Consider the following 19482-nt stretch of genomic DNA (forward strand, 5'->3'; position numbering starts at 1 on the left):
CTCATTCTTGTAAGATTTGCTGTCCAACTTTTAAGATTCAAAGGTTTGGAGAATTCAGATAAGCGTCCAGATTTCTGAATGTCTCTCCAAACTGGAGAACTGAACCAGGGGCAAAATTCTGATTTCACCTCCACCACTTTCAAATGTGTGTTACTCTTGATTTGCATCAGTGTAAGGGAGAGTGGTGTAATGAGGCCTATTAAGTAACTAAACCTCACATTGTCTCTGTGAAATAGGCGATGGAAATACAGAGTCTCATTTACACCACCGTAAGGAGTAATTCCATTTATGCTAGTGGAGTTACACTAATGGAAAATTGGTGTCTCTGCAGCCCATCATTTAGGACAGGAAGGGAAGGGCACTGTCCTGTCCAGTGGAACTTGCAGGCTGTATAGGCGGTTGGAATGTCATTACTGGATGTGGAATTCAGCCTGGACACTATGGTTAATGATCCTGCTCTTCTAAAATTTGGTATGGGAACTTTAATGATCATATGGTCTGGTAAGGACCTCAATTTATGTCTCAGACGAACAGTGGAAGAGAGATATGCAGCATGGATCAAAGAAGAGAGCTTTGCCTCTTTGACTCATCGTTAATTCCCAGAAAGCCCTTAGTGATTTGAAGAAATACTGTCCCCTGGAGGTGGGACAATGGGAAAAGAGAGTGGAACATGGGTGGCTCACTGCTACTGTCTCTTTCCCAGTACTCATACGTCAGCAGGTTTAAAGGTAACTGAACTTTTTGTGGGTACCTGCTAGATCCCATTATCATTTCTGAATAACAGTTGATTCAGAACATTGGGGCCTTGGATCAGCACAGCAACCTTGGGCTGCAGCAGAGCTGGGAAAAACTTCACAACAGTGGGTAGACTTTTTGCTCTCGTACTGCTCTACCGATCACATTTGGCATTTAGCCAGCTGACCCCCAAAGAGAAGAGGATGGTCTACAAGGGAGAAGGGAGGGATGTGTAAGACAAGAGAATGGTAGCTTTGAGTTAGAATCCCAGCTCTGCCACTGAACTCTCCTTGGGCAAAATTTTTTCATAAGTTTAGCTCCTCATTTTTCTGAGCATCCTGGCAGCCCTTTTCTGCAGCTGGTTCAGTTTGGACTTTTCTTTCTTGAAATATTTCTAGGAATCATTTTTGGGAAGTTTTATGGCCTCTGTTATACAGGAGGTCCAACTAGACCAGTGGTGGGTAAACTTCGGCCCGAGGGCCGCATCCGGCCCTTCAGACGTTTTAATCTGGCCCTGGAGCTCCTGCCAGGGAGTGGGGTTGAGGGCTTGCTCCGCATGGCTCCCGGAAGCAATGTCACAGCCCCCCTCCGGCTCCTATGCATAGGGAAGACAAGGGGCTCTGCACACTGCCCCTGCCACAAACGCCGCCCTGCAGCTCCCATTGGCCAGCAAACAGGGCCAATTGGATCTGCAGGGGTGGTGCCTGCAGACGGGGCAGTGCGCAGAGCTGCCTAGCTGCACCTCCATGTAGGAGCTGGAGGGGGGACATCCTGCTGCTTCTGGGAGGAGCTGCTTGAGGTAAGCGCCGCCCAGAGCCTGCATCCCTGGCCCCCTCCCACACCTCAACTCCCTGCCCCAGCCCGGAGCCCCCTCCCGCACCTTGAACTCCTAATTTCTGGCCCCACTCCAGAGCCTGTACCCCCCAGCCAGAGCTCTCACTTCCTCCTGCACCCCAATGCTCAATTTTGTGAGCATTCATGGCCCACCATACGATTTCCATACCCAGATGTGGCCCTCGGGCCAAAAAGTTTGCCCACCCCTGAACTAAATGGTCACAATGGTTTGTTCTGGGCTTGGAGGCTTTGATTACAGTGCGATATAACAGTGATTACTGATACATAGTGTCTGTTCCTGACATCACTTATGTTCTGTGGATATAAATCAGGAGTAACCCCAGTGGAGAAAAAGAATTAAACTGATATACAGAGAGATCAGAATCAGGGCTTTCCCCAACTGCTTGAAGTACTGCAACACTTCCAAGGCGTAACAGAATGACTCAGTAGTTTGAATAGAAGAGACTGCTGATCCTGTTTACTTTCCCCAGAGGCTGCTAGCAGCTGACAGTTGAGAAGAGAGTGCTATGGCTGTAGGATTGACAAGGAGCTAGGCAATAGTCTTTAAAGGCTAGAAATAAAATATGCATAGGGAGAGGAATGAAAAATCTTGTGTGATCTTCTGGGGAGATTAAAATAGCTCAGTCGACACCCATTGACTTCCTGTTGATTCTGATCAGAAACTGACAGGAGTGCATTATATATCTCACTATAAATTGCATCTACTCCTTCCCTTAACCTTTTGGGAAGACAGCTATTTTAGACCGTGAGTCTTCTAGAGTAATCATTATTTCAAATCAAAGTGCATTTTCTTCAGTCTGAGCTAGGGAGAGAAGTGGAGAGCGTGGCTGCAGACACTGCACTCTGTGTGTGTGTGTAGTGGGGGTATGCAGTGAGCTGGAAAGATTATGCAGGTTTAGGCTGACCTTTGGAAGGTCACGTGTGTTGACCTTCTGGAATGTAAGTGCAGCTCTTGTCATAGTGTTGTCAGTAATGTTTGGGATCAGGGAGGCAGCTGCATGGTTTTTTTTGTGGGTGAGTGGTGGAGGTGGGTCTTAGGAATATGATGAGGTGGAAGGAAACTGACCACCAGGACCCTGTTGGCACATAGAAAATCAAGCACTCTCGTGTACACTTCCTCTCTCCTGTGCATGAGGCCCCTCTCCAACCTGTTGAATGGATGACAGCTTGTCAGGTCTAGCAGCGGGGAAGTCCCATCAGCTATTCCTAGCCTGCCTCTCACAGCAGCAGTATATATTATTGCTTGCTAGGTGTCTGCAGATGCGGTTATAAATACAGAGGAAAAACAAGGTGGGAAGGGTACATAAAGAATTAGAGATAACAAGAAAGGGGCATGCCCCTTCATTTCAAAACCAAAACTAGTATCAGAAACATGAGGAATATTGCACATGGGGTGAACTGGCTTAGGATGCTTGGGATCCTGAAAGCACGTTGGCTTGTATTTTTCCTAGGCTGACGGACCAGTGTCCAGATAAAATTATGGGATGCCTTGAACCACAGTGATGGAAATTAATGCTGTTTGCCAATGCTGGAGTGTACAGCAGGGTCTTCTAGCCTTGGTGTTTCATAAGAGAATGGCTCTCCACTGGGCCAATCAGCACCCAAGACCAACACTGCGGTGGTAGTGTGCTCCAGTAGAGAGGGCATCAGTCTGGGAATCAGAAAACTGGGCTCTTGCATTGATTTCCTGTGTGACCTTGGGCAAGTCACAACTTCTCCAGCTGTAACGTGGGGATAATGATGCTTTGAAATCCAAGGGATGCAATGCTAAGTATTAATGTTACTTAATGCAGGTTTCTTCCAGCACTATATGGGAAAAGGAAGTGGCTTATATGCCTGCTCTAGGGGGAGAGTCGACACAACTTTTGTAAATGGACATTATGCCTCATCGATCTATTTGAATTCTTTGAGAGGCTGACAAACATATGGACAAGGGTGATCAGGTTCATATAGTGTACTTGAACTTTCAGGAAAGCCTCTGACAAGGTCCCTCACCAAAGTCTCTTAAGCAAGGTAAGTTGTCATGGAATAAGAGGGGAGGTTCTCTCATGGATCAGTAACTAGTTAAAAGATAGGAAACAAAGGGTAGGAATAAATGGTCGGTTTTCACAGTGGAGAGAGGTAAATAGCAGGGGCCCCCAAGGATCTGTACTGGGACCAGTGCTGTTCAATACATTCATTAGTGATCTGGAAAAAGGGGTAAACAGTGTGGTGGCAAAGTTAGAAGATGACACAAAACTACTCAAGATAGTTAAGTCAAAAGCAGATTGTGAGGAGTTACAAAGGAATCTTACAAAACGGAATGATGGGGCAACAAAATGGCAGATGAAATTCAGTGTTGATAAATGCAAAGCTATGCACATTGGAAAACATAATCCAAACTCTACATACAAAATTATGGCCTCTGAATTAGCTGTTACCACTCAAGAAAGAGATCTTGGATAATTGATAGTTCTCTGCAAACATCTGCTCAATGTGCAGCGGCAGTCAAAAAAGCTAACAATGTTCGGAACCATTAGGAAAGGGATAGATAATAAGACAGAAAATATCATAATGCCACTATATAAAGCCATGGTACGCCCACACCTTGAACGGTGCATGCAGTTTTGGTCACCACATCTCAAAAACAATATATTAGAATTGGAAAAGGTTCAGAGAAGGGCAACAAAAATGATGAGGGGCATGGAGTAGCTTCCTTGTGAGGAGAGATTAAAAAGACTGGGACCGTTCAGGTTGGAAAAAGGGACGACTACGGGCGGATGTGATGGAAGTCCATAAAATCATGACTGGTGTGGAGAAAAAGGGTTATTTACCCCATCATGTAACACAAGAACCAGGGGGTCACCCGATGAAATTAATAGGTAGCAGATTTATAACAAACATAAGGAAGTATTTCTTCACACAGGGCACAGTCAACCCATGGAACTCATTGCTGGAGATGTTGTGAAGGCTAAAAGAATAAGTGGGTTCAAGAAAGGAGGAGATAAATTCATGGAGAATAGGCCCATCAGTTGCTATTAGCCAAGATGGTCAGGGACACAATCCCATGCTCTGGGTGTCCCAAAGCCTCTGACTGCCAGATGCTGGGATTTGATTACAGGGGTAGATCACTCGATAATTGCCCTGTTCTGTTCATTCCCTCTGAAGCATCGGGTATTGGCCATTGTTGGAAGACAGGATACTGAGCTAGATGGACCATTGTTCTGACCCATTATGGCCATTTTTATGTTCTTATGAGGTGACCGCCAGGTCTACACTTAAAATGTAGGTCAATATAATCACTCCCCTGAGTGATGTAGCTATGCCAACCTAACCCCCAGCATAGATGCAACTGGGTTGAGAGAAGAATGCTTCCATCAGCCTACTTACTGTTGCCTGGGGAGGTGATGTTTCCACAGTGATGGAAAAACCCCTTCCATCAAAGTAGGCTCTATCTTCACGACAGGGCAATGCCGTCATAGCCCCCGCAGTGCAGACATGGCCAGCACGTCTACTGTGGTTGTAGCCTAGCATTGTGCCTTGTGACCCAGACACCTCTCCCTATAGTGCATCTCAGTACCATAATGACTCAGACCTTCCTAAATATATCAGTCTGGCCACTACAGGACCAGACTCTGTTTTTTGTACTTCATTGTTGTCTGGGACCAAAGTTTTAGCTTTCCAGCACAGACTGACGACAAAAGAGGGAAGAAAATGAAGTGGTTACTGATTGCTAGATAAGAGTCACAGTTATATACTAACAGGATGTGTCAGTGTGACCCTGACCTCAACTGTAACTGCTATGACTGCACAGCTGTCAGCCCAGCAGGGGTGGGTGCGTGCCCTGGTTGTGGCCCAAATAATGTAGCCACAGAGCTGCGATGAGGAGAGGACTGCTAGCCTGGTAGCAGAGATTTGTTGTGCTGATTTGAGTGTGCTGAAACTTGGAGTCTATGTTAATTCCATCAAGTTTCAAGAAGTCTGGTATTTAAAAGACATTAATATTGAGGGCCAAGTCCCATTTAATACTGGATTTGGATTCTGATCACAGAACCACCAGCAAATCAGAAAAAAACCCTAGGAATCCTCCTGAGAGCAAAGTTTAACCTGTAAAACAACCTTGGGCTTGGGAAGTATTAACTGTGCCTACATTAGATTAAGGGGAGGCTGTGTTTGGGAGAATTTAAGAATAGATTTAGACAAACAAAAATCTTCAAACGACAGAGTCTGGAGATCTATACAGAATCCTTTGATTTGTTTATACGCATTGTAGGACCAAAATGTATTTGAGTTGCTGTAATCAAAATACAGCATGAATTTCACTGGAGTTTGCGCATACATCGCCAGCAAACCAAGTCTCTGCTGTTTACTGGCTAAACTGATCTCTAAGAACCATATTTCTAAAGTAATACTGGATAGAGAATTAGTAGCTGCTGGACTTTACAACAGACAGAAGGCTGGGGCATTATCCTTTGTTTCACAATTTGATTTAATAGGAACTAGTATCCCAACTACAAGAGTTAATTATCCAACCGAATAACTAGCCTTGTGAAACCATTAAATGCTTTGACTAATTTCAATATCACTTCATCTTAATACACAAAGGTAATTTGGTCAGCTGAACTGCTGCCTCAAATAGAAACACAATGGGTCAAATTCAGCCTGGTGTAACTGAATGGGATGTATTTGCAGCTCAGTTTGAACTGGGCCTCTGTTATTGTGTCCAGATGCATATCATCTGGGGTGTAGTGGAAGGCCCTGGGATGATTTTAACTGCATCTTCAAGTAACTGCAGGTGCAAAATTGGGCTTGCAATAATTTGTGCAAATAATTGTGGATGCCAAGACGAAAGGCAGCTCCTGAAGCTCTGACCTCAATCCCTTGCTACTTAAAAGAATACAAACAGCCATCTGCAGATGGTCACTCGCCACAGTCATGAACATTAACAAGCCCTGATACACATAGTAATGAGTCACCAGCACAAACGTACTCGTAATCTCTGGGAGACATTCGTTATAGTCTCCTGAAGATATTTGATCTGGCTCAGTCCCACTGGATTAAGTTTACTCTGGATTAATAGAGGTGCAGAGAACAATTTTTTGCTCAGGATTTTGAAATAATTTCAAGGTATTAATAAAACAGGTGAGTAAAACTGAGCTGGTGTAAATGCAGCTATGTTGATTTACACCAGCTGAGAATCTCAGCTGTTATTTTTATATGATTTTTATCATGACAATATCCCTTTGATACACTTTCAGCATCTTCATGGCACCCAGGGGACCAAATTGCACTCCTTGGTCCATGGGTAACACTCTCCTGACCTCAACTGGGCTGCAGCGGTGTAAGAGAGAGAGCAGAATTTGGCTGCCATGTCCACGATGGAGACCTGTCTACTGTCAGATATAGAGCCATCACCTACCTCTGTTGCCATGCTGGCTAGACTTAGCTCCACATCGAGAAGGCCACTTCTATTCTCACTACCATGGACGCTGTATTTACTTTGCTAGAGGTGTTAGAGTATAAAGTACAACCATATGAAAAATGTGCATTGACTTGTACACAGCTCACTTAGAATATCAATGTGACAGACACTCAGGGTGAGATTGTGTCATTAAGTCACTGCCCGCATTGGCAAAAGAAGGGGAGGACTGACAGCAGACCAGCAGCATCTCCCAGGGGGCACTTTGCCTCCGGCAGGTCCTAACTCTGCAGGAGAGACACACAACAGTGGTATGTGCTATACCTTTGTAACAGGGTGTAACACGTAGTCCCTCTGGCAATCAGCAACCAACTCCATAGCTATTCACTCCAGGCCAGGATTTGGGGGGACCCTGCATGGTGACACTAACCTTTTGTCTACACTGCATTTTGGAGCCTGCGGGAGCGAGCCTCCCAGCCTCGTTTGACAGCGAGTGGGGCTCACACTAGGACTCTAAAAATAGCTGTGTAGACAGACCTTTGAAGTCAGCTTGGGCTGGACTGTGGGCTCTGAAGCCCACCTCTCTCCCGAAGCTTCACAGCCTGACCTACAACTTCAAAGGTCTGTCAACCCGGCATGGGAGGTTTGCTCCCACGGACTTCAAAATGCAGTGTAGACATACCTTAAGTTGCCAGGCTAACGCAACACCAGGGAGAACCACAGGGTTTGTCTGTATCCAGGAGCCTCAGTAAAAAATCCTCTATAATCATTAAAATCTGTTCTCTACCATGAGAGACTCTACATACCCGATGGTCTGTACTGATTCTACTCTACCCCTCTTTGGTAGTTTCTAGCACTGTGTCTGTGCATGAATTTCCTAGGCCTGGTACCTCGGGAGTGTGAGGACTGAAGCTGTACCTGACTCCTTCACAGGAGGGAATGTTTGTGCAGAATAAGGCACAATCCACCCCACAGCAATTCAACAAAAGAGTTCAGCTAACACAGCTGATTCTGCTGCCCCTGCTGAACATTTATGAAGGAGGAATAGAGATCTACTGGGAGACATAAGGCAGGGGCTGGAAGCCTTGTTACTTTAAAATAGAAAATGGATACTGCAAAATGAACAGCCCTCTAGAAATCCATTTGAGATGGAATTTGTTCCATGTTCTTACCTCAGAATTAATTTTCATCGTCTCTTCAGTATGGTAAAGTAGGAGCTTTTGCCCAGAAGAAGTTAAGTTAACGTACACCTGAAGGCAGGGGTACTGAGAGATTTTCCAGCAGTCTGGACCACAGCTAAATGAGCAGTTAAATGATTCTGTGATGGAGGCATTGAGGAGTGTGCACTGAGCCTCTTCTGTCCAAACACTAGGTAGAAAAGAGACAGGTTAGACAAATCACAGCAAAAATGGACAGCAAAGTAGTAAACAGAGCCGGGTGTTACCTTCAGGGACATGATACTGTAAGTCGTTGGGGGAGAAGCTCTTTCATGAGACTGTTGCTTACAGGGTGGACTTACATTCTCAGTACAGCTCATCCATCATAGAATGGATTATTATTCTGTAGCATGTGAAGGTAATGTCTCAGGAATACAAATACAGTGGTTTCACATGCATGTAATGGCAACACACTTGGGTGGGTTGTTGGCAGTAGGGATTTAACCTGGTCTCTTAACCAAGGCTCTAGCAGATTAATCAATCTCTAATTGGCCTAGCCACTACTAGAGGGAGACAGAGCACCACACTGACTGGGCATGGGCACGTGTTATGTTCTTCCATAGACAAAAAGCAGACAGGAACTTTTAGTTTGTAGAACATTTATTTGAGATTAAAGGGAACAAAGAAAGCAAAGAACAAATGTAAAACATGCCTGGGAGAGACCATGGTCTGCACAGCTCACTCATTAATGCAGCCATCTTGAATTAACTCTGAGAGTGCACTCCTCAAGGCAGAGTAGGAGGACCAATTCACTCTTAAAGGTGAAGTACTTAGAAAATACCTTCACGGTTTCATAGACACATTGTACCATATGGCCCTCCACCACCATATGGAATGCTACTTGTCAGAATACTTTTTCTTCTGGTACAGGTCTCACTAGGTTTTGAAGAAGATAAATCACTTTGAGAAATCATGCTGGAGAATTTCTGGTCTATCTTGGGTACATAAGAGCCTAACAGGGAGCAATGTACCATTTGAACCTCCCTGATAGGTACTGCATCATGAACCTTATTTCTACTGAGATGGAAATAAGAAAATACAATCTATGACTAGGCTTTTCTTAGGGACAAAGGTCATTGGAGTATCACAACTGACAGCTATTCAGGAAATTCCATTAGTGTCCAGTGGGGGTCCCCCTCTCCCATTGGTCTTCCTCTGAACCTTGCTGGGAGCCCCAACATGTTCTGGCACCTTTCACGCTTACATTGCAAAGGCTGTCCTATCTTTCTGCCACAGAAGGGCTGGGACATAGCTCATTTGAGAACATGTCAACCCTTCTCCCTGATATAGCAAAGTATTCCCAAACTCTGCAAGCTGTGGACCAAGTATGAATCAGGGTTTGTCTACACAGGGACACTCAGGAAAGTTAATCTGAATTAACTAAAGATGTGACAAGATTATATGCTAAGTGATTTAAATGATCTCCTGGATAATTCTCTTACTAAGTATTTTGCTCTGGTAACAATTATAGTTGTAGGTTCCATGTACTAAAAATGGTTGATAATTAAAGTTCAATTATGGCATGATAATTCTGTTAATGATTATGAAAAAGTGTAGGATTTTTGCCCATGAGGGCAAGATGTATTTTGGTGTGTGTGTGGGGGGGGGGGGGGGGGGAATTGTTCTCTTTAAGATGTGTGGCCTAATGGCTATTGCAGGAGAAATGACAGAGACTCCTGGGATCTATTCCTGGCTCCTTCACTTTTATTTCTCTGTACCTTATTTTATTCATGTATAAAAGGGTTATAATTACACCTATCTCACAGCTGAGTTTTGAGGCTTAGTTAATTAATATCTTCAAAGTGCTTTGATATACTTGGACAATATGTCCTATAGCTCCTAACATAACTGATCTTTCCAAAAAAGCAATGTTGACATTAACAGCCTCCATAATTGACAATGATATTGCTAAGGAGGTCTGGGAGAGAGAGTGATTTTGAAATGTAAACACTCTTGGATGTTTAAACAGGCTTGATCTCTGTCTCTAAAGTTTAAGATCTGTCTGGATTTAAAAAGGGATGAATAATTTTATGCCTGGGAATAAGATGCAGGGCAACTAATCCTCATGCATCACTGCTCATCCTGAGCATTGCAGAGGTCAGGAAGGGATAGTTTCCTGCAGGTACAGCATTACACAATGGATGTTTCCCCCGCTTCCTCTGCAGAATCAGGTATTGGCCACTGGTAGTGGTAGGATATTGGGCTTGATGGACTGATGGTCCAATCCAGAACGGCACATTCTTTGTTCCCATGTCTTCATGGATCAGAATAGAAAAGCACTGCTGACAGCTCCATCACAAGTCTAGGATGGAGTCTAAGTAGGGCTCATACTTGAAAGTTACTCTGAAGCACAGCCAGTGAATCAGAGGGCAAACTTTCTGGTCCTTAGCTAAGAAGGGAAGCTGTGGAAGGACATCAGAAAAATTACATGCAGTATAATAACGATGAAAGATGATGTCTCACTTCTAGCAAATTACTATATTTCAACAGGATTTTACTTGTTAAAATGAAGGAATTAGCTTACATGGGAACTAAATGCTATAAAATAGCATGATCCGTTTTCCAAATTAAATTTCCATTTTTCATTTGAAAGGGTATTGTTTCTCTAGGCCACTGAATATTACTGCTGCTCCCTGCTGATACTTACAGTATCATATCCCTGAATAGACAGGGGCTCTATTTTACAGCGATAGCCACTCCGTAGTTTATGGACTCCAGGAGGCCACAGACCAGCTGTTAAAGATATTACACAAAATCTATATTGTGATGGAGAAGGTGTTTTCAGAATCCAAAACTGTTCATTTTCCTCCCACTCTAATTAAACAGTGACAAATCTAAAACAGGTGATCAGGGTTTTGTCAGATACCGTAGCACTGATTCTGCTCTTGCTTACACCAGTACAACTCACTTGTCTGCAGTGGAGTTACTCCTGATTTATAATGGTGTAAGTTAGAGGAGAATCAGGCCATCCTGATCAAAGGGCAGCATGAGGAGAAGAGAAATCATTAAAAGGTCAAAGCAGGGAGGGAAATGAAATCAGCCGAACCAGAAATTCCAGGAACAGTGTAACCATAATAAATATACCTCTGCATGTATGACCGCAGCAGCGTAATTCCCAGGAGGAAGTACATCATAATGGAGCACACCATCATAGTCAGTCCTAGAAGTATGGCCCGATCTTCTCCTGCTTTCAGAGCTGTGACTGTTTTCCTTTTGTCCAGTAGATCGTGATCCCTGATTTTTTGGTAAATATTTCTGAGGTTGAAAATAATACATTCTTATGTGAAGTTCATATTTAACCAGTGAACCCTCTAAAGGGTGGGTAGTTCCACCACCACTTCCATCTCATGGGTGAGAAGGGTTCCTCAGATGTCTTTTTCAGTGGATTCATTCTGACCTGGCAGGGAATTAATTCACTTCCAAAATATTTTACAGTCATTCCTGAAAAGGTAAAATCCTTATATTGCAAATATAAACATTTGGACACTTGGGCCAGCTCAGTAAATCCATCTCTGATGTATCATCGACTCCAATAGAATTACTCCACAGTTGAATTTTGACCCATTAACTCCAGCTCTTGCCTCATTCCCCTGAACATTATTAGGCATTTTGCTGGGTATTTTCTTCAGGGCTAAGTTCATTATAGTAGCCAGGCCAGAAGACAATATTCACCCAGAAATGTCTGAGGGGACCTCATAACACATTCTTTCTCAATTGCCTGTGGGTTAGTAAAGGAGTCTGATTCAAAGCCCATGGACGACAATGGAAGTCTTTCCATTGACTTCCATGGTCTTTGGATCAGGCCCTTATTTTCTATTTTTGAAATGTAACTCATGGGAATACCTCTTACGCATTACAATTAATACCCTATCTGAAAATTATCCACCAAAGCTACTTTTCCCCTGCAATTAAGAAAAATACAGTAAACTATTCTCCCCTCCAGCTGAGAAAGTCCTTTTCACTTCCTATGTCCTTTCATCTCCAGGCCTTTGATGATTCAAAGGTCACGGGGACAGAGTGACAGGGGAGGGATGTACTTGAGTACATTTCAAACACACTCAAACTTTTTGGGTTTAAAATGTACTGACAAACCTGAAGCTGATCATAAGCTTCTGTGTTTTCTGTTAAGATTCTTTTGAATCTTCCAGGCAGCACCCGATGCATGTAAGCCGCATACCTTTGAGCCTGGGCACCACCATAAAATGGCCACAGTAGTACCACCCGGAAGTAGTTCATCTTCTACCGTCTGCAAAATGGCAGGTGAGCAGCATCAGAATGAGCATTATTTTGGGTTCTAACAAACCTGCAACTCATCTACACTGAAACTATCACATTTCACTTGTTCTTATTAGAAAAAACCAGTCGCATGTAATCTACATTAATAGATCAAACAATGCAATTTCCAACAGCGTTGCTACTGCATACAGGGATAATACTGCAGTCATTTTAAAAAGAATGGTTTTAATGGAAAATCATAAATGGGACCTCCATGTCCACTAGAAACAAGAAAATAATTTTACCACAGGTCCCCAAACCTTTGCAATACTTCTGATGAATCTAAACGGAGTTTGAGTTTATAGTGAGAACCAAAACTAGAAAAGGCACATGAGGCTTGGTGTTTTGTAGCAAAAGTTTTGCCCAGCTCTCGTTAGAAACGCTCAAACATTTCAACATACCTAAAATACAATGGGTAAAATCCTGGTTCCACTGAAGTCAATGGGCGTTTTGCCATGGACTTCAATGGGCTAGGATTTCACCCCTCCTCTCTACGTTTCTTCTATTACTACTGATATGCCAACTGTTTTTTCTTTGAGCTTTTCTAGTCATTACCTTCTCCAGATAACAATTTTCTTTCCCAAGTTTATGAGTTCACTTCTAATTTACTTCCTTAGATTTCCAGGGTTTCTCTATAAAACCTGGTTCCTTAAAGACTTGCTACTATTTCCTTCATTGGAAACTAAACAGTAATTCAGCCTATTGAGATTTTCTGTGGTGTTGTGGGGAATCTTTTGTGATTTTATTGGATGCTGTTGCCTTAAAAAGCACTGATGTAAAATAATAGTCAAATGTTACACTCCTTCTATTATTTATCAAAATGTATTTAACTTTGATAGCTGCTATTAAGATATGCATTGCTTCCAAATGAAAGCAGGCAGTAAGGTACCAATAGTCATACAGTTCCAGAACATTAGCCAATCACACAGCTTGACTTATGTCAGTCTGTAGATGTAAACCAGGCACAGTGCAATCAGTCTCTAATGTCACCAGAACATAAAAGTGATTTAAATGGACGATTTCAAAACAAACAGCTAATTGAAAATAGTTACAAATGTTTCCCATGTGGCTTGTAGCCAAGAAGTGTGCAATGAAAGGTAAAAAGTTGGACTATAAGGTATGTTGTAGAAACAATCTACCTACAAGGTGACTGGAAAACTGAGCAGTGTGTGGGGAAAATCTGCCAGTTATGTTTTCAAGACCCCGGGACCACGGAGAATAAGCATCTGCTGATGAGGTCATGCCAGAAGCATTGACAACTATTTTTCTGTTGCCATTGTTGATGAAAAGCCCTAAAAAAAGATAGAATTTGATGCATTTTATGTGATGTCTTCATCCCCTGAATTGCTGCTATAAGTGAGTGTGGGTAACAGTTGAACACTGAGCAAATATATGGCTAGACGGTGACTTGAGGCACGGATCTGAGAACGTGGTGGTGTGTCAGATGCACCAACTCACGCAGCAGCTCCAGGAGATACAGCACTAAGTATGCTCCCCTACTTCCCCCTTGCTCCAGCGGGTTAGTGGGGGAACTTGCTGCTGGTTGAAACCGGCAGCATTTTCTGATGCTCTCCCTGCACCAACCAGAAAAAGTAAGAGGGGGTGGAGCCACGGATCTGTGCACTCCCTACATTCCTGGCCCATCTTTTACAGTGAAAGCAGTCAGATGGTATGTAGCACCTGTTTACAGCTATGAACCCTCACTCGATGCCTGGGTAGCCTGCACAGTGGCATAATGGGAGATCTTACCCACATCTGACTCGCTTGTGTGGGTGTGTAGTCCAAATCACAAACTAACCCATAAGCCGCATGTCCTGCCACCAGCAGAAGCACCACTCCCTCATTTCAGCTGGAGTAGCAAAGTTATTTTACGGGGACAACTGTCCTTCAGGTCAACACAATGGACGATCCTACTAAAATCCACTCTGTAGTATGTGGCTGTGTGATGGAGTGGTTTGGGCATATGTGTAATATGTGCCTCTCTGTTGGGTGGGATTTGTCAGATGTGAACCATTAGCACAGTGGAGGAGCTGCTCTCACTGGGCCGATAGAGAGCTATGCTTAGGCAGCTGATTTCTGTTCCTGTTGCTGCTTGGACACAATGAGCTCACTACTGCAGTGTGTATAAATGGAGTCACAGATCAATGCATCCCGGCCATTACATCTTGATGATTCACTCTAATAACTGAGCTCATATGATAACTCTCCACATGTCTAATTGTTTTCTTTAAAGTCCTAAGCATGAGAACATGGGTTCTCCCAGGTCCTCTCTCTCCCTGTGTACAAAGGAACTTAATGTAAATGAGCCCAGGTGGACAAAAGGTCTTTGCTCCTCCTACTGTTTCTCAGTTGCCGTTTCCACCTGATAAATCCCCAGGTTCTCCTGTCAAATGGCTCTCATCTGATGCAGCTCGGATGACTGCACATTCTGACGTGACTACTACAAGAGAAAAATTACACAGGGCTGTGTTGTGTAGGATGGGGGTAGAGCAGAGGGAATCTCTTCCTCTCAATTCCCAGTATCTCTGCAGTGTAGTCAGCACCTTATATGATATCTGAGTCCAGGCAAGAGCTTAGGGAGACCCTATGCAATGAAACTAGGCCGCACAGGCTATGTCTTGGCAGTCTGGGAACTAGAGAGACAAGGAGAACTTTAGGGTCTGTTCGAATCTAGTGGCTTGAATAATGAATCCTGTTTATGTTCATTACAGTCAAGAACTGTTCATTCTCCATCACAAAGGACACTACATCCTCTTAGCACCAGCCACAGTGATAGGAGGGGGCCTTGCCAAATGCATCCTTCTATACACTAAAGTCTCAGGGGTCTGGTCTTCTGACTTGAGGGTGTGGTCGAATCAGTGCTCCTGTGCATATGCTGAATTTGTCACATACATTAGAGAGGGGTTCATATTATATCTTTTTAAAAGGAGAAGCAGGGTGTGCTAGAGGGATGAATGGCTCAGAGACCCTCTAAACAGCCAGCATTACTCCTCTCCACCCATCTTACATTTTATATGCAAAATCTTGCCCTTACTCAGTATAGCCATGTATGTGCTAATTCCTACATTCTCTTTGGCAGCTGAGAACTCGAGATCCCATCCTGAGAGGTGTTGATCGTTTACAACACCCAACACAGTCCTTAGGAGCTGTGGATGGTCCCAAATAGGTCCCAAATTGGCAGGGTCTGGGCGCACTGAAGATGTGAGGAATAGGACTCTCAGGATTGCCTCCCTAATTCACGTCTCCCATAGAAAATCTACAATAATCTACCAGCCGAGCTAGAAGGACATACTTTGGATTTTGAAAACAACCACGAATCAGACCAAGAAATCTCATCCTTAAGGGGTTTAATGGGTTAGTTAATTTAGACACTTCCTAATCTGACAGCATGGTCATGCGGATGTCAGATGGGAATACACATGTGCTTGTATTATTCTAAATAACTTTGAATCCCGATTCAGTTCTCTGATATCACAGTTGTTATGTGGATATCATTCAAATTACCTCATGCCAGGCGTCTTTAGTACCTGAAATCCTTGAATGTAGAGGTCAAATCCAAACCTCCCTCTCACCTGCAAGGTTCCCGGTGCTAAACGCTCAGTGACCTTTTGTGCTCAGCAGCCTCTGTCCCTTTCATTTATTTAAAAAAAACAGCACATCTGTATGTGGTTGCATCATGTTTGTTGTAATGAAAACTGTAGTAACACAAGCAAACTCAACTGGGGGCCTGATCCAAAGCCCATTGAAGTCTATAGAATGACTCCCATTGCATTAGATCAGGCCAAACAAGGTCACATAAAACCCTCCAAAAAGACATTCCTCAGGTTTGCCAAGCAAAGGAACTTGGGCTAAAAATAATAGAAGACAATTGAGAAATGAGCGAGTGCTTAAACAGCCTTCTTTAGGGCTCCCAAAACTTAAAGGGTGACATTTGAAAAAAACAATGTCTAAAATGAGCATGCATTATATGCAGTTTCTGGCCTTAATCCTTCAGATACTTATGCCTGTGAGTAACTTTACATGAGAGTAGCCTACTCATGTGTAAAGTTGCTCAGGTGCATAAAAATGGTTGCAGGATTGGAGCATTAGGTGCTTATTTTTGAAGATACGCCCCCTCAAAAGTCTGTGGTTGTGGGGTTTTGTTATGGGAGCATCTTATTGCTCCATCCCATAATCTCCCTGTATGATGCCTGAAAAACAAATTCCTATGAAGGGATCATTTTTGGGGGTTGTTTCTCTACAATTCACTCCTTATTTGAGATGGTGATTTTGCAGGTGACCTTGTATGTACTAAAATCACTGCAAAGCATAGAGTTCCTCCTGTTAGCACTCCATTAACTCCTCTCCTTTTGTATTTCTGAGACCGTAGTTGAGATGCTCTGATTTCGGTTTTCTATTCCATCCCATTCACCCTCACAGAATATCATTTATTACTTGCATGGCACTAAGAGCACCTTAGATATGGGTGTACGGAGATTACTGGGAAATTAACCGAGATCCATTGTGTCAAAAGCAGCAATGGTAACTACTGTCTTGCCAGTGCAACGAGAGGTAGTAACTGTTGTATGTGTAATGGCAGCTGCTGATCACAGAAGGCCATCAACAGCTCCCACTGAAGCCAATGGCAAAACTCCCATTGATAGAGTGACCATATTTCCCTACGCTGAATACAGGGCACTTGGTAAAATTACTTGTATTCAAGCGAGTTCAACGGCAATCGATCAGAACTATGCAGTACAAACATTTAAATTAACATCAAGTTGACTGAGCCCCTGTGAAAAAGAAATACTGCGTAATTGGGTTCTTTTTATTTACCTTCTTATCTTTAAGGCTTTAGGGTTCACATGGGGAGAGGTGACACAAACACACACTCCCGTACACCTCTCCCATACGGGGGGGTGACCGACTGACCCGACCCTCCCTGGCCGACGCTCTCCACCCTCCATGCCTGGCGGAGCCCCTAGGACAGACCCACCTCTCTTGGTACCTGGCGCCATGTCTTCCCAAGGCAACACGTGGTGTGTGTGTGTGTGTGTGTGTGTGTGTGTCACATGTCCCCCTCCGATTTCTGCCAGGGTTCACACCAGAATGTGGCCAGCAGCAGCCTTTCGGCACTGTGCGGGAGGGAAGGGACAGGAGCTGCTTCCAGCCGCAGGGGAGTGGGGTTGGGGGAAAGGGATGACCTGGCCTATGTCTTTGAAGAGCTCATCTCTCTCCTCTCTGCCATTCCCCCAGCTGAAAGCAGCTTGTCCCTTTCTGCCCGCATAGTGTCGCAAGACAGCTAACACCTCCAGGCTGCTGCTGGTCACCAACATAACCCAGCTGCCTCCTGTGAGCAAGAAGGGGTTAAGCCCTAAGGATGCATTGTGCACCAGGGCCCAGGGAACCTGACTGCAGAGGCTTCAGTGAACCCAGCCAGAGAGGTGGCTCAGCAGGGGAGGGTGCCTAGAGGATGGAGCAGCCCCATGCTCCCTGGGGGCAGGATCCAGGGCATGCAGGGAGTGGGGGTGAAAAGGGTGCTAAGCCCCTGCTCGGGGACCTGCTGTGGAGCCTGCAGGTTCGGGGCATGACCAGGCTGGAAATTGCTTCCCCTCCTGCCACTCCAGAGCTTAGCTGAGGAGCAGAGAGGCTTCCCTGTGCCAGTACTGGGCGGGGCTTTAGCACATTCAAGGCTCAGCTCCTCCTGGCCAGTTCCCTGGGCCAGAAGATCTTGGGCTTTCCTGGGGCACCAGCCCATCCTTAGAGGTTTTTAAGACCTGGCTTGACAAAGCCCTGGCTGGGATGATTTAGTTGAGGTTGGTCCTGCTTTGAGCAGGGGGTTGGACTAGATGACCTCCTGAGGTCTCTTCCAACCCTAATCTTCTATGATTCTATGAAGGAACCTGCCGGCCAAGCTGTTGGTGAGCTGAGTACTCCAGTCACAGGCTGCTTCTCTCCACAGCACTGGATGTGCCCCGTGGGGGGTGTGTGGGGGTGTGTGTGGGAGCAGGAATATGGAGGAGCAGCAGGGCTAAGGTGTGTGTGAAGGGGCAAAGCAGAGACAGGATAGCGAGAGGGGGAGCACGTAAAGGGCCGATGGTTGGGCAGCCGAGGTGACACGTAACTGGCTGACACCTCGTGCCGGCCTGCACTCACCAGCCACCGCAGCTCACTGCATGCAGCCAGTGCCAGCCGGAAACGGGACTGGGGGGGCAGGGTCCTGCTGGATGAGAGCTGGCACGCAGCGGGGGCTGTGCTGGTCACCCTTCCCATTGAACTGAACAGAAGTAGCACTGGGCCCATATTGCTGCTGTTTCATTACGAAACAGAATATAATGAATGTAATCAAGGCATACTGTAGACAGTGCCTCACTCCCTTAGACTCCTGAATTGTCTGTGCTGCTGGGTTACAGCGTATATCCGACACTGGATGCAGGTGGTATTGACTGCTGAATAACTACCCAGTGCTGGAAAGAACTGACTGTTTGTGTCTCTTTGCAGAATGGTATGAAGGGTCTGATTGTCAAAAGTGCTGAGCACTGACAACATCAGTGGGAGCCCGTGGGAGTTGTGTGGGGCTCATTAAATCAGATCTCCTGTAAATGTCCATAACAAGGATAACCTTGGACAGCCCTTTCCAGTTCTGGGTATAAATACAGAAGAATGTATTTTTTCAGACCAATAAGCATTTAAGGGGGGCATTTTCAAAGGCACAGAGGGCAGTGCCTTTGAAAATGCCATAATCCCACTGGTAGTCAATGAGAATCGGGTGCAAAACTGGCCTCTTTGCCTTTGAAAATCTCCCCCTAAATATTTTACAAAAATACAGCTATATAGGATCAGATTTTCAGAAGAGCACAGGCTCCACGTGGGGCCAGATTTTCAGAAGAGCTCAGTTCCCATTTAAGCACCAAAATAACTGGGCGGATTTTCAGACGAGCTCAGGAGGTTTGCTGCAGGTTGAGCACCTAACCCCACAAGGACATTTTCCAAAGCAGAGGCCAGCCAGCTGCAGTAATATCC

General features: G+C 44.7%; 1 protein-coding gene and 1 long non-coding RNA gene across 15 annotated transcripts in view; one reads left to right on the forward strand and one right to left on the reverse strand.

The window, feature by feature from the left end:
* LOC142073160 (uncharacterized) overlaps positions 1 to 19482 on the forward strand; it is a 130757-nt gene that overhangs the window by 17547 nt on the left and 93728 nt on the right. Inside the window, exon 2 of one of the 2 annotated variants that reach the window (XR_012669847.1) lies at positions 12354 to 12465. The exons of the other annotated variant lie outside the window; for it this stretch is intronic. This is a non-coding gene — a long non-coding RNA (uncharacterized LOC142073160). The remainder of the gene's footprint in view (positions 1 to 12353; positions 12466 to 19482) is intronic. 2 annotated transcript variants of the gene reach the window in all.
* KCNMB2 (potassium calcium-activated channel subfamily M regulatory beta subunit 2) overlaps positions 1 to 19482 on the reverse strand; it is a 234427-nt gene that overhangs the window by 5379 nt on the left and 209566 nt on the right. For 7 of the 13 annotated variants that reach the window (XM_048863002.2, XM_048863007.2, XM_075132101.1 and 4 more), the window contains 2 exons: positions 11290 to 11460; positions 8161 to 8356 (listed from right to left, as the gene is read on the reverse strand). In XM_048863002.2, the coding sequence (XP_048718959.1) occupies positions 8161 to 8356; positions 11290 to 11460 (367 nt within the window). Of the gene's footprint in view, positions 1 to 8160; positions 8357 to 11289; positions 11461 to 12297; positions 12452 to 19482 lie in introns of those variants that run through there. The other 6 variants (XM_048863004.2, XM_048863005.2, XM_075132100.1 and 3 more) reach the window with 4 other exon arrangements.

Source organism: Caretta caretta, chromosome 9, assembly GCF_965140235.1.
Source record: "Caretta caretta isolate rCarCar2 chromosome 9, rCarCar1.hap1, whole genome shotgun sequence".
NCBI lineage: Eukaryota > Metazoa > Chordata > Testudines > Cheloniidae > Caretta > Caretta caretta.